The sequence below is a fragment of the Schistocerca nitens genome, chromosome 8 (assembly GCF_023898315.1).
Source record: "Schistocerca nitens isolate TAMUIC-IGC-003100 chromosome 8, iqSchNite1.1, whole genome shotgun sequence".
Taxonomy (NCBI): domain Eukaryota; kingdom Metazoa; phylum Arthropoda; class Insecta; order Orthoptera; family Acrididae; genus Schistocerca; species Schistocerca nitens.
This window is the reverse complement of record NC_064621.1, coordinates 108,725,331-108,740,766: the sequence shown is the minus strand read 5'-3', so window position 1 is coordinate 108,740,766 and position 15,436 is coordinate 108,725,331. Positions and strand designations below refer to the sequence as shown.

At 43.2% G+C, this 15,436-nt stretch overlaps 1 protein-coding gene across 15 annotated transcripts in view; it reads right to left on the bottom strand.

Moving 5' to 3' along the window:
- The window catches only part of LOC126199076 (cytoplasmic dynein 1 intermediate chain), a 204,990-nt gene that overhangs the window by 30,169 nt on the left and 159,385 nt on the right, over positions 1-15,436 (bottom strand). For all 15 annotated transcript variants that reach the window (XM_049935797.1, XM_049935799.1, XM_049935802.1 and 12 more), the window contains 2 exons: positions 15,202-15,433; positions 2,994-3,319 (listed from right to left, as the gene is read on the bottom strand). In XM_049935797.1, the coding sequence (XP_049791754.1) occupies positions 2,994-3,319; positions 15,202-15,433 (558 nt within the window). The remainder of the gene's footprint in view (positions 1-2,993; positions 3,320-15,201; positions 15,434-15,436) is intronic.

Below are 15,436 nucleotides of genomic sequence, written 5' to 3'. Positions count from 1 at the left end.
TCTTTTAGATACAGGAATAATTACATTTTTGACACATGTAAATTATTCTTGCAGTATCTTACCTCCCATCTGATATTCATTTACTTCCTTTTTTCTTTCTATGATATTGTCTTCCCATTTGTTTTGCTCATACAGACCCTCTACATTTTCTTTCCATCTTTCAGCATTCCCATTGAAGTGTATCAGGTTGGCTTGGGCTGAACACTAATTTTACATATAATGAATGTTGTTTACTTAATATTTGGTTGCCTTTACATATTATTAATCAGGGTCCCGCCGGTCTGTAACCTGAATCCGTATGCCTTGGCTCAGACTTTGCCTCCTTACAAACTGCAGATAAACGTGTTGACAATTACCTTCTCGTTATCATTCACTCTTCCACATAATCAAGAAGTGAGATCAACTCACCTTCTTATATTATCTTCTAAATTATAACTCAATACACGTAAATGAGGACAGCTACGAACTTCTATACTGCCTCCCTGTACTACATACATACTGTATTGTATTGTATGTTAACCGGGGGCCTAGGAACAATGGAGAGGCTCCATTCCTGCCGCAGCCGCAGTGGTCCACAACCCCATGACGACTACTGCAGTCCACTTCACCCCTCTGCCGCCCCACACCGAACCACTCTTTCAGGGTTATTGTGCGGTTCGGCCCCTGGTGCCTGCTTCTTTCATTTCTCTTCCCTGTGCATGATGTCCTACTATTTTTCCTTTTTGTTCTTTCCCTACTGTTGAATTCTAGCCGCAATGAAAACTAAATTTTCATCTCTCTTTAATACTTTATGAGTTCCTTTTATCTTGTCATACATTCTTTCAATATCCTCATCATCTGCACAGTTGGCTTCCTCTACCTTCAATACTAAGATTTGTGCACTACACTATTCATAGAAGTTTTCTCACAGGCCCATTCACTTTTTCATTATTAGATCTACTCCTGTATTATGCCTATTTGATTTTGTTTTGGTAACCCTGTATTGACCTGACCCTTGACCGTATCTCACCATTCATTCCTTTTCTTCCAGCCACCCGAGTTCACTAATCCCTACTATAACTTCAAACGATCTTCATTAATTCCCACTATATCTAACTTCAACTATGTTGCTCCTTTTTCACAACTCTCCAATGCACCTACCTACCCACTTAAGGTATCTAGAATGTGGAATGCTATCTTACAGAATAATATGTTCTTTTCCTGATTCCTTATTTTTGAGACAAATTACATTCATACCAATTTTGTTTGAAATTTCTCCATGTGTTCCAGAGTAGTGATCAGAAGTGAGCTCTATTAACTCACTTTAAACTTGCCAACAGGTCCTATGACATCTCTGAAGTCATCATGCCCTTAGGCTCTGTGACTCAGCTCTCACGTCTGAAGTGTCAAGTCTCTGTTCCTGCCTATTGACTGGAAACTCATCTGCATCCATTTTTGGAAACACGAAGGCTATACTAGTGTAGAATGGAGAGCAAGTACACAAATTTGCAAATATAACCCAGGATTCGCATCACTGCTGCTACATATGCAATCACAGGGCATTTGATTATTATATACCAATACAATCACTGAAAGGTTACAGTGAATAAAGTTATTCAGTATCATTAAAGGCCATCTGACCCCAACAACTGATCATAGAAATTCATGATTAACCTTACACTCTTGCACACTTTAGTAAGAGAGAACAACTTGACTAGTATATAGAAACTGCAGTGTTACTGTTCTTAGACTTGTCATACTTGCAGAACTATGGCAGAAAGGAAGTTGTTATAGCACTGAGGTAACAGCCATGCTTTGATTTTTAATGTATGTAACCCACACCATTAGATTTATACTCACTCCATTTCTGATCTCCAATTCCAGAGTATTGCTTACATGTTTCCACTTTCCTCACCCCGACCTACAAATAGGTTACCACCTTACACACACATTAATTGTCTCCGGACACTAAGTCACATATGTACAATGCTTGTTTGGAATGAACAGTAGTTATATGTCTGGTCAATACAAAGAAAAAGGTAATCATTTTCCTACTATGTTAGTGATTCCTTTCCTGAGTCAGAGAAGAAACAAAGGAATGTTTCAAGCTTTCGATTCCGTAGTTGAGAAGTATATAATTTCACCACTTACTATGTTGTTTCTCTGCCACACAAAATTTTAGCAAAAAGGTGGGAAAATTAACAGATACAAATGTTCACACTGGATACAATGTCTGCATCCGGAAACTGCAAAATACCCTGCATTAATTGAGAAGACTTCTGAAAGCCTACCTGAATCCACGACTCGAAGAGCCAAATCATCTAATGATTGAATTGGCTGATGATGATGATGAATTGAGAATAAAAAGGACAGTATGGAAATGAATGTTTTCCCAATATCACTGAAGAAAGTTTACAGACTTCATTTTAATACACAAACAGTTTTAGCGGAGTAGAGAACAGCATCTTCCTCATTGACTGTTGTTGTTGATGACTTCTCAGTAAATGAATGGATTGGGTGGGTGGGTGGGGGGAGGGGTGAATTGCAAAGTAGCTGTTTACGTTCCCTCTACAATCAGTACTGGATGAACTAAAAATATGTATCAACTGAAAGGAACTTAGTAACATGAGAGACACACTGTCAGGTGTGGAATTAGTTCAGTTATCACCAAGATGCAAGTCACGAAACCAAACAGAGACAATGGAATATCATAGACTGCCATATCAGTGTATCAAAATTTAGATTACGTCAGCCCCCTTTCATGTCCAGCTCATGATACATAAAAGTATGAAACTGAAACCATCATCCTGAATCAATCTCCACATCAAAATGTTTCTAGCTTTCGTGGCCTCAAACATAGGGATATTTTTATTCCATTATGAGTTTCTTCTTACATAAGAGAATGGTCATTGTTAGTGGGATCATTACACAGCCTTTAAGCTCAGTAGATCTGTATCAAACAGCAAGATGTATTAACAGTTTACTGTTTTCAGAGCTGAAAGCACTGAAGTTACCTCTGTGTCCTGATTGAGATTCCAAAGATCCAGCCGACCAGTACCATCAGCAGTAGCAAACAATGCTGGATGGATAGGTGACCACGCAACATCGTACACATAATCACCATTGTCTTCAAAAGAGTACAATGGTCTCCTGTCCTTTCCTTCCTTCCCTTCTGTTGCCTGCTGGCTCCATAACTTGACAGTCCAGTCAAAAGATGAGGTCAGGAATAGATGTGAGAAGTCTATGCCTCCTTGCACTGAATGAGTAGAGATTCCCGTAACAGGCCCTTGATGACCCTCATAGGACTCTGTAACTCCAGCCTTACTGCCATGCCGACATGCTGAAAAGAATTTTTTTTTAAATTCATCGCTCCTTAGTTACAGTCTCATGTCATACTACATTACAGTCAAACGATAGCAAGCACGTCATGCTCCCCCCCCACCTAGTTTTTTCTCATATGAACACAGTACTACATTATTTGCTATTCAGCAAATAGTATCCCAATATGTATTTTTAGTAAATTACCTTTTCAGTGATAAAGATACAACTTTCATGGACATAAATATAAGACAGAAGATACAAAATTACAACCACAGTTTATTCAGCAGTCTTTTTCCATTAGCAAATATGAAGACAGTTTTAAAAATGCAATGTTTTAGTGATGTATGTAAAATATCTTTCAAAGTCAAATTATAATTACATGTAAAGAACATTAGCATTAAACAGTAACTGAACTAAAACATTGTGGAACAAAATTGTTAATTACGATAGCCTATTTACGAAATACAGTGAATATGGCAGGTAGTCATGAACATTTACACACATAACTATACAGAGCTCAAAAGCCAGTGTGAATACTGTTTTCTGTAATGTCTTTACATGCACCTTACATCGGTCCAATATAGGTGACTGGCACCTTTACCTTATTTTACTTATTAAACCATAAAAATTCAATCTCATTCTTTAATTCCAGTCAATGGTCACATATTGTCATCAGACTATTGATGTCGGTGGATAACGACCATCTTCTGATCGTAGTTTGCAACGGTTGCCAGCTGCATGAACATATACATGAGAGAAATTCATAAAACTTTAATTCCATTTTGTTATGGGAATGAACTCACTTTGGCAAGTACAATCTGGTAACGTTTCTCTTCTTGCATGATGTATTAATGCTAACTAAAGATTACCTTGGCTTTTTCTTCTTCAGAAAAATCGTGTAATGTGTTTCTGTGAGATTAAAACAAACTGTATGTTGTGAATCAACTGTAAGCCTGTTAAGCTATCATCTGAGTTGTGGGTCATAAGGCAGAGTTTGGACCCTTTAACGCTTTTTCCTTATTAATCTTACAATCAAATGGTCCAATCACACATGTCGAAACATGCCCTGAAACTTTTTACTTGGGAACAATACACCTAAAGATAAGCACTTGCAAAATTTTAGCTGCTAAGATGCATTATAAGATTTTCTAATATTCAAACATGTCAAATTTTTAGCCCACTACATGGTTGGAGTACTGTGCACCACTACCAGCATTCTAGCAGACTGCCCAAGTACAAAATGGCCGGAGCATATCCTTGTTTGACAGAGAATCGATGAACAGATATAGTAGCAAAATTCAGATTCTCTAACGCAATTGTGAGTACTGGTCACTCATATCTGTAATTCACTTACTACCCACAGTCAACAAGATACCATATGCTTTTGCAGTATTGATAAGATTTTTTTTTTTTTTTTTTTTTAAATCTTATGGGACTTAACTGCTAAGGTCATCAGTCCCTAAGCTTAAGCCGTCGGCACACGGACCGTGCATCTGAACGTTGAGCGTTGAGCGTGCCGAGTTTCTGACGTCATAGCATGGAATAGCACGTTCGGGAGTCTTTCCGAACGTGCAGAGCAATATCTGGCATGTCAGATGTTCTGAGCGTGCGTCTGAGCGTTAACCAATGAGATGGCACAACGCCATCTACGTCACACGCACGCCGTCACCCTTCAGTACAGAGTTGTGAGGCGCCATATTGGCATTCATTTCAGGCCCGTATGTATATTTGCCGTTTCTGAGCACCAGCAAATTGAGAATCACTGGAAAATCCGTTGTTAGTTGTGTGATTTGTTCCAATAAAATAATGAGGAACATCATATTCGTTACAAAAGAATTATTGTAACTTGCGTATTATGAGAAAAGGCTATTTGAAGACAGCAACACACTGAAGATCCACCCAAAACGTATTATCCTTGGTACAATTTGTTACAATTAAATTTCAATTAGTAACATAATAATGTTCGATTAAAGTTTATAGCACGGTTAATACGATATAATTACACACAAGGATTGTGTGGTAGGATTAGCGTAATGAGTAGCATCTTAGAACAATGAGTTTTAGGTGGGACGGTGGTTCGCGTCATAACACTCTCAATTTTTTTTCGTAACATTCGCGTTTTTATTAGGTTCCGATACTCCATTATTAGTTTAATATAAGTAAATGCTATAATTTGATGTTACGTAAATATAAATTCACCTTTTTTGAGGGGTGATTTTGTTCGATTGGCTTAATATACAGGACAGCTTTGTTCCTTTTTCTTTTACGCTTCGTAATTCACATGTCGCAAAGATTCTGCTACTGGGTAGTGATCAAGTAGGGCTGACCTTGGGGTTTTACTAAAATGTGGGAATGATGAAATAATGTTTATCTTATGTGGAGAAGTATTCCAAATTTGTACTGCACTGTTTGTAATGGAACTTTGACAAGTCTGTGTCCTTATTGATTGGACATGGTAATTTACTTTTCGTGGGCGATGGAGGAAATGTGCGCTTTAATAGAGCTAACGTGGGAATTTTACGCGCGTCCGTTGAGTAAACAGTGTGATTTACGAACTAGAAACATCCCTCAACTGCCGCTGGAGCGCGTTGCGATCGCGTATACGACGTTGGGGCCCACGTACCGTATGCACAAGTAGCATCGTTCCTGAGCGTTCAGCAGCAAGTTGAACTTGGCACGCTCAACGTTAGCGTTCGACAGCACGGTCCGTGTGCCGACGGCTTTACACACTACTTAACCTAAATTATCCTAAGGACAAACACACACACCCATGCCCGAGGGAGGACTCAAACCTCCGCCGGGACCAGCCGCACAGTCCGCGACTGCAGCGCCTGCAGCGCCTCAGACCGCACGGCTAATCCCGCGCGGCTATTGATAAGTGTTAACAGTGGATATAAAATTCAATTGATATACACTGTGCTTTCTTTATGTGTGTCTGCTATCAGCATCTGTATCTGTGCAAGTTCCCGAGTTTTAAGAAATGTGCAATCAAATTAACGTATTCAATTTTGCAAAGATGAAATGTGATAATGTGGTACACAATTGAACTCACCTATCCCTCCTGAAAACCTACATAGGTATTATTTCCTACTGAACTTCTTGGACAGTCAGTCTAACAATGTTGACATTTCGTTAAAAGTGTGGAAACATTGGACAAAATAGGAAACAGTTCCGGTAATTCCATGAATTGTGGTTCAAACAATCATAATTTTGCCATCAAGGTTCCAAAACAAGGATACCTTACTAGCCCAAAGAAAACTTGTACTGTAATAGCTTTCAGTGACAACAAAAACTCAAATTTTTGATTGAACAAAGGAGAGAGAAAATGTTTAAAGTTAAGCAGTTTGCAAAGCTAGCTTCATTTCATAAAGTCTTAGCATGGAGTGTATAAATGGAAGAAAGAATTACATGACGTAAGAATTAGTCACCAAAATAAATTCGTGAATGAAAATCTGTGTGTTTGTTCGAGAGAGAGAGAGAGAGAGAGAGAGAGAGAGAGAGAGAGAGAGAGAGAGGGGGGGGGGGTGGGGGTGGGGGTGGTGGTGGTGGGGGGGGGGGGTGGAACTTGTCAGATACTACACACCATTATCAGTGGAGAATTACTGGTTAAACAGAGTTCAAAAATGATATAGTACAGGAAGTTGCAAAATTACATGTTCAAATAAACATGTAGAGGAGAACCATTAACAAGCAATACTAAAGAGAAATTCACAAATGATGTGAAGGTGAAGCTTACTGTTATCTCTGCAACTACTGTGTATAACGCTGATCAATTGGGTTTCGTGAAAGGGGGTGGGGATGGTTTAAAAGGATGGGGGAGGGACGAACCAAACTGGGAGGTCATTGGCCCCTTGTTCCTTGTAAAATAATTACACAAGGAAAAGAAAGGAGATGTACAGCACAATAACAGGAGAAAGAAGGAACCAGAAGAATGATTGAAGGACAACCAACACTACCATGGACAAAACAGGAAAAGAAAACCACAGAGAGAAGCAAGAAACATGTACATGGGATAAAAACAAGAGAGCAAAAACATCAACCCTAAAAGTATTAGAGTGGAGAACACAAAGGGACAAAGGACATGTACTAAAACTTATATAGAATAATAAAACCCATCGTCACATATAACACATAAAAAAAATTAGCCAATGAGGCGTTGTCAGCTAAAATTAATGGCAACAAGTCTGGTAACTGAAGAGTCCATCACAGGGCAGCCAAAGAAAGACAGCTCACCAAGATGTGGGCCACTGTTAACCGGGTGCCACACCAACACTGAGGTGGGCTATCATGGTGCAGGGGTAGCCACGTGTCACCCAAGCACGGCCAATGCAGAGCCGGCAGAGAACCACACAGTCCTGCGAGAGGCCAGCATGGAGGACTGCCACACAATTGTAGTCTCCTTAATGACACACACTTAGTTGTGCATGCTGAGGTTATACAATTTTGTCTCCCAAAGCCGCAAAACCTTGTGGCGTAGTACTGAATGCAGGTCAGTTGCGAGAAGCCAATCTCCATAAGTAGTTTCCACGTAGCCTGTTAGGCCAGCTTGTCGGCATGTTTGTGGCCTGGGATTCCAACATGACCTGGGGTCAAGACAAACACCACTGAACGACTGGACTATTCCAGGGCATAGATGGACTCCTTGATGGTCGCCACCAAAGTAAGACAAGGGTAGCACTGGTCGATAGCTTGTAGGCTGCTCAAGGAGTCAGTACACAGAAGAAACGACTCCCCAGGGCATGAATGGAAGTGCTCAAGAGCACGAGATTTAGCCACCAGCGCTCAGAAGTGGAAACACTGCAGCCATCAGGCAAAGAATGCTGTTTAGTATGTCCTTCATGGACATCCGCAAAGCTGAGGTGAGCATCAGCCATTGATCCATCACTGTAAACCACTTCGTGGCCTCAGTACATGTCAAGAATTGAGAGGAAGTGGCAGCGGAGAGCCGCGGGATTAACTGAGTCCTTAGGGCTATGTGAAAGCTCCAGGCGAAACCGTGGCCTAGGTGTACACCATGGAAGTGTACGTGAATGGATCTCAAGTATAGGTGTTAAGGCAAGGACTCCAGTTCAGAAAGAAGTGGTCGGACACAAACTGCAACTGGAAGGCCTGACCTGGGCCACCATTGTGGGAGACGAACCGCCGTGGGTGGGAAAAGGAGACGGTGATTCGGATGTGCAGGAGAACTCCGAACGTGTGCAACATAACTGGCCAGCAGTTGCGCATGGCTAACCTGCTATGGAGGGACTCCAGCCTCCACAAGGACGCTGGTCACCACACTCTTCCTAAAAGCTCCTGTCGCAAGGCGAATGCCACAGAGGTGCACTGGGTCAAGTAAATGCAATGCTGAAGGTGCTGCCGAACCATAAACCAGACTCCCATAGTCAAGGTGGATTGAACAAGGGTTCTGTAGAGCTGCAGCAGCATAGAGTGATCTGTATCCCAGCTGGTGTTGCTCAGGGAGCGGAGGGCACGTCCGCTTAAGCTCACGAAGGTGAGGACGCCAAGTCAATCGGTTATCGAAAACCAGTCATAAGAATCGATATGTCTCCACTACAGTGAGAGGATCATTATTAAGGTGAAGTTCTGGCTCCGGATGAACGGTATGACACCAACAGAAGTGCATAACGCACAACTTTGCGGCCGCAAACTGGAAACCGTGGGCTAGAGACCATGCCCATGACTGCGCCTTGTGGATGGCTCCCTGCAGGAGCCACTCAGCAACACCAGTACTGGTGGAGCATTATGAAATGCAGAAGTTTTCTACATACAGAGAAGGTGAGACGGACGGCCCTACAGCTGCTGATAGACCATTAATGGCCACTAAGAATAGACACACACTCAACACAGAGCCGTGCTGGAGTCCATTCTCCTAGATGTGGGGGAACTATGGGAAGCACTGACTTGGACATGGGAAGTATGAAGCAACAGGAAATTTTTAATAAAAATTGGGAGCGGGCCCCAGAGACCCAACTCGTATAATGTGGCAAGGATATGATGTTGCCAGGTGGTGTCATATTGCTTTTCATAAATCAGGAAAGACGGCAACCACGTGTTAGCATCTGGAAAAGGATTTTTCAGATGGCAGACTCGAGGGACACACGATCATCAGTGGTAGAGCGACCCTGGTGGAAGCTGCCCTGACATGGAGCCAGTAGCCACATGACTCCAGGACCCAACCCAACCGCCGACACACCATACATTCCAACAGCTTACAAAGAACGTTGGTGAGGCTGATGGACCGATAGCTATCTACATCAAGTGGGTTTTTACTGGGTTTGAGCACCAGAATGAGGGTGTTCTCCCGCCATTGCGATGGAGACGCCATCTCACCAGATCATGTTGAAGATGACGAGAAGATGTCGCTTGTAGTCAGACGAGAGACGTTTAATCTGACTGTCGATTCAATATGGCCCAGGAGTAGTGTCGGGGCAATGTGCAAGGGCACTGAGCAGCTTCTACTCGGTAAATGGGGCATTATAGGATTCACTGTGGAGTGTAGTGAACGAGAGTACTTTCCCTTCCAGCTGGTGTTTGAGAGTGCAAAAGGCTGAGGGGTAATTCTCTGACGCAGAGGCTTGAGCATAGTCATAGTTCTCAGCAAAGTGCTCGGCAATCACGTTTGCATCGTTACGTAACATGCCATTTATGTTAACACTGGGAACACTAGTTGGGATCTGGGACCTGAAAACATGTTTGATCTTTCCCCAGGCTTGGGAAGGTGATGTGTGGCACCCAATGGTTGAGACATCTCTCTCCCAACTCTCCTGCTTCCATTGTTTGATAAGCTGGTGAACGCGGGCACAGAGCCGATTAAATGCTATGAGGTGCTCTAGGAAAGGGTGCCGCTTCTGCCACTGTAGAGCTCACAGACGCTCCTTAACTGCTTCAGCAACTTCTGGCAACCGAGGGACTGCCTTTCTTTGGGGCGCCCTAAAGAGAGAGGGATTGTGTTTTCTGCCACAGAAACGATTGTTGTAGTCACTTGTTCAACCATCACATTGATGTTATCATATGGGAGAGATTCAACAGCGACAGCAGTGGTGAAAGTTTCCCAGTCCACCTTGTTTAAAGCCCATTTGGGCAGGTGTCTGTGGCCCCGATGCCAGGGCAGCGACAGGAAGATGGGGAAGTGGTCAAAACCACACAGGTCATCATGTGCTCTCCAGTGGATATATGGGAGTTCCTGGGCTGCAAATTGGTAAATCAATGGCCGAGTATCTATCATGAGCCACACTAGAAAGTGTGGTGGCTTCAGTATTTAAGAGGCAGAGGTTGAACTGAGACAGTACAGTTTCGACATCTCTGCCTCAGCGAATAAGCACTGTACCATCCTACAAGGGGTTATGGGTATTAAAATCTCCCAAAAGTAGGAAAGGTTTAGGGAGTTGATCAATCAGTGCAGTTAATACATTCAGGGATACTGCACCATCTGGAGGAAGATATACATTGCAGACAGTTATTTCCTGTGTTGTCCTTATTCTGACAACCACAGCTTCAAGAGGGGTTTGAAGGTGCACAGTTTCACTACAGACTGAGTTTAGGACATACACGCAAACTCCACCTGACACTTGATTATAGTCACTACAGTTTCTGTAGTATCCCTTATAGCTGCGAAGGGTAGGGGTCCGCATTGCTAGGAAATGCAGAAAGCAGGTGTAAAGCTTAACCAGTTGCCTTAGCTCAGCCAGGCGGTGGAAAAAACCACTGTGATTCCACTGGAGGATGATGTCATCACGAGACTAAGAAGGCATGGAACATTCAGTGAGGCAGTTTATGCCTCAGAGTCTCCTGCTGTCACCGACGTTTTTGCCTGAACAGTCTGTATCCATTTTGTCTCAGGGTCCGGCTAGATCTAGGTCCTCAGCAGATGCCAGAATCTCCACCTCATCCACAGACACAGAGCTTGAAGGTAGCGGTGGTGTGGGTGCCACCGCAATTCCCTTGGTGTTGGGGACCTTTGTTTTGGATTTCTCTTGACGTTCCTTGGGTTTCCCTTGCTGGGAGGGCATCACTGATTCAGTCTGTGGGATTGAGGATGAGCGTGAAGCCCTACGACCAGCTGCTTTTGAGCTCTTCGGCCACTGGCGGGTGTCGTCTTTCCCACTAGAAGGAACCTGGGAAGGGAGTGACCCAAGGGAACCCCTCCTAGCAAGAGGAGGAGGAGACTGATATCCCCGATGATTGGTTGAGGGGGGGGGGGGGGGGAGGGCGGGAGTCGTGTGTTGCTCCGAAGTAGGTCGTGCGGAAGCTACAGGGAGGGAAGTGCCCCCCACCATCAACGGGGTAGGTGTAGTCTTCTGGTTCTGAGAGGCGACACGAATGTAAGGAAGTGATGGGCGACAACTGTTCCCGTAGCGGCAGCGTAAGAGGAGGTCATAGCCACAGGATGTAGGCGCTCAAATTTCCTCTTAACCTCTGTGCAGGTCAGTCGGTCCAGAGTCTTATATTCCATGATTTTCCTCTCTTTCTGTAAAATCCTGCAGTCTGGTGAGCAAGGGGAATGATGCTCTCCGCAGTTGACACAGATGGAAGGCGGGACACATGGGATATTGGGATGTGAAGGACGTCCGCAATCTCGACCCATGACACTGGAATAATAGTGGGAAGACATATGGTCGAACTTCCAGCACTTAAAGCACCGCATGGGGGGAGGGATATATGGCTTGACGTCACAGCGGTAGACCATCACCTTGACCTTCTTGGGCAATGTGTCACCCTCAAAGGCCAAGATGAAGGCACCGGTGGCAACCTGATTTATCCCTCGGACCCCGATGGACATGCCGGACGAAATGAACACCTCGTCACTCTAAACTGGTGTGCAGCTCATCATCAGACTGCAAAAGAAGATTCTCATTGAATATAATACCCTGGACCATATTTTAGGTCTTATGGGGTGTGATGGTAACAGAAACATGCCCCAACTTGGCACAAGCAAGTAAAGCCCATGACTGGGCAGACGATGCTGTTTTTATCAAGACTGACCCAAAGCGCATTTTGGACAAGCCCTTCACCTCCCCTATCTTGTCCTCCTAATGGTCCACAAAAAACTGAGGCTTCATAGATATAAAAGATTCTCCACCAACTCTTGTACATACGAGGTATCGGGGCGAATAAGCTTTACTGCCATTCTTAGCCTCACGTTCCTCCAATGTGTGGCCAGGGAGGGGAATGATTTGGGGTCATATTTCTTAGCATTGGAGTTAGACCACCAGCAAGAGATGACGTACTATGTATCATGCCATGTCATCCGCCCTGATGCCATCCACTCCAACCAGGGGGCCCTCCCCATGGGTGCCACCCAGCCTCAGCAAGGGCCACCTGTCAGGCTGGCAATCGTCGGGAGTCCCAATGCCCCAGGGAGACGGGCATCTACTCCATGGCATATGTGGGGAGTTAACGGCGCAGGCGTCAGCAGAGCGATCCCTGTGTTGTCAGGAGGTTACAACCAACAGGGTACATGGCGGCCCCACCACAAAAGACTGGCTACCGTGCTGGATATGAGGTGCTAAGATGTCCAGGTCATCGTCGGTGCAGAAAGAGACAATGCATAGTGCATGGTGGAAAACGCACCCAGGAACGGGTCCTCACCCTAGAGATGGAGAATGAGCAAGACTGCAATGCGACGATGAGAAAGTGCGTTAAAGATCTCAATGCACGATGGACACTATGCACCACGTAAGGCGCCCTATCCCAATTGGTTCCTTCTTCGGAATATTGAGAAAGATGGAGGTTAAACCCAACAGGGGACCATCACATAAAGGCCGAAACATGTGAGACTCCTTGTAGTCTTACGACAGGCAGGAATACCTCGAACCTATTCTAAACCATGATGAACCTGCAGGGGGATTTCATGAAAGATCTGCATGCAAACTGTACTTTATCTTTCAGGGGGGAAAAAAGCAGTTAGTTGTGCCCTCTATAAACGCTGTGACACATTTTCATTCAGTAACACCAGTGCCAAGTATGAATGGATTAGTGTATCCCAATCTTTATACCTTCTTTAGGACCTTCAGGGCAAATTAGGACACAAAATTGTAAAAGGACTGCTTGGTTCAAAAAAAAAAAAAAAAAAAAAAAATCGTAACTGACTAATTGCAGAAAACAATTCTTTACTTTTGCTGTACTTATGGTTTGGAAATAACAACAATCTGTTTTTGAGGAGGGCGATGGAAAGGCTGCTGAAATAATGCAGATTCCACCTGCAACACGTAATGTGATTCAATCTCTTGTTGAAGAACTGTTCCGCACAGTGGATGCAATTATGAGGAAATTGTCAGGCAATATAATTTGCAACAGCTCTTTGACATATAAGGTTTATCAATGGAGCAGCATTCCTAAAATTCAGTCATTTTTACATTATCATTTATTATCACTATGTTTTATGAATGATCAAGTATGCTTGGTATGCGGGACAATATGTAGAACAATGACCAGGATCATTTCTTATTTCATTCATTATATCTAAATAAAACTAATAATTACTGTGAAGTGCCTGAATGCATTAACTTTCCTCAAGCGTGCATGGTGTAAGAAAAACATTTGTTTTCGTCATTCAACAGACACGATATCTTTTTGTGACAACTGTAGTGAATAGAAAAGGAACTGTTTAGTTGTTAGCAAATTATACAACCCTCAAAAATTATCATAAGTAGTGTGTTCCAAGAACTGCTATAAAAGGATATATGAATACGACATATTCCATTGCAAGAAATTCATCCCAACTGAAGGGAACTGACTGTTATGGGATACTATTTTTTTTCCTTCTACCATTATCTTTCTACGAATCACACCTGGACAGTGAGACTGTCAATATGAACTGGAAATTACTCAAAAAATTAATATTATGTTACTTTTAGGTATTGTTTAGGTACTTCAATTTCCTGTATGCGTACTCTGGATTTTACTCTTCACAGCATTGTAGCCTTTTGTCATGGTTGCTTCTGCTGATTTGTGCACAAGGCAGAAAGGGCTGTACAAGCTACTGCTTTTAGCAGTCCTTCATTAGTAAGAAACTTTTTTGAAACACTTAAAGTGTGTCTTAGCAGCTAAAATGTCGATGGTGCATTTGTTCTGTCGTATTCTCTCCATGTAAAAGATTGCAGCATAGATTTTCATGTGTCTGAATGGACCATTTCTTTGTCTGTAGTTCTCCTTTTTCACGTGAACTGTAAAATAGAGTGTGCTAATCCCTACATGGAGGAGGCATTTGATGGCAGTCATTCATCAGATGAAGAAACGTACAACCACAGGTTCATATGTGCAGAACTAATGCATACATGCCACTGTCATCTTCAGGTGCTGTGGCCCACTGGGGCGAGCAGCAATTTCTGCTGATGTGGATAGTAGAGATACAGAAAAAGTGTGGACAGGGAGGGGGACAAATAGCACTATATGTGGGGAAGACACTGTAATGCCTGTTGGAACATGCAGGAACTTGGTGAGGACAGGATGAGGGCAAAGAAGTGCAGCATCAGGAGACATGATGGTGGGTGGTGGGGGGAGGGGGAAGGGAAGCAGAGGTGAGTCTGGGGGTCAGAAGGCTATAGTGGGAGCAGGGAAGGGGACAGAGGCAGGTGGAGTAATGGAAATAGTGAGAGTTGAGGCCACGGGGGTTATGTGAATAAAGGACATGTTGCAGAGACAGTTCCCATCTCATGCTGCTAGCTATTCTAGTCTTGTCACCCATCTGTACCTTCCTCTCCTCTGAACAAGGAACATATGTAAACAATTTATTTGAGGGAAAGTATGTGTTTAGCTCATATTTTAATGCCTGACAAAAGTAATTTGTCTGATACATCTAGCAACACAGCTGAGAAATTATCAAACCATTACTCTTTCAATTAAATCCAACATTAATTATCTGAACATATTAGTAAATATAACATTAATGGAATTCACCTGAATATACTGCTCCTTCTTCACTGCCAACAACAAAGTTGTTGACATCACCATGTGGGAATGCAAGGCAAGTAGCTGCAACTGGTTTTCCTTGCTTATGATGCAGTTCCAGTGTTTCTTGTGGCTTCGACAGCATGTCAAGACTCCAAGAACATAATCTTCCATCAGTAGACACACTGATGAGATTGTGGGCATTCTGAGTGCCTACTACACTCAAACAATACACAGGATGCTA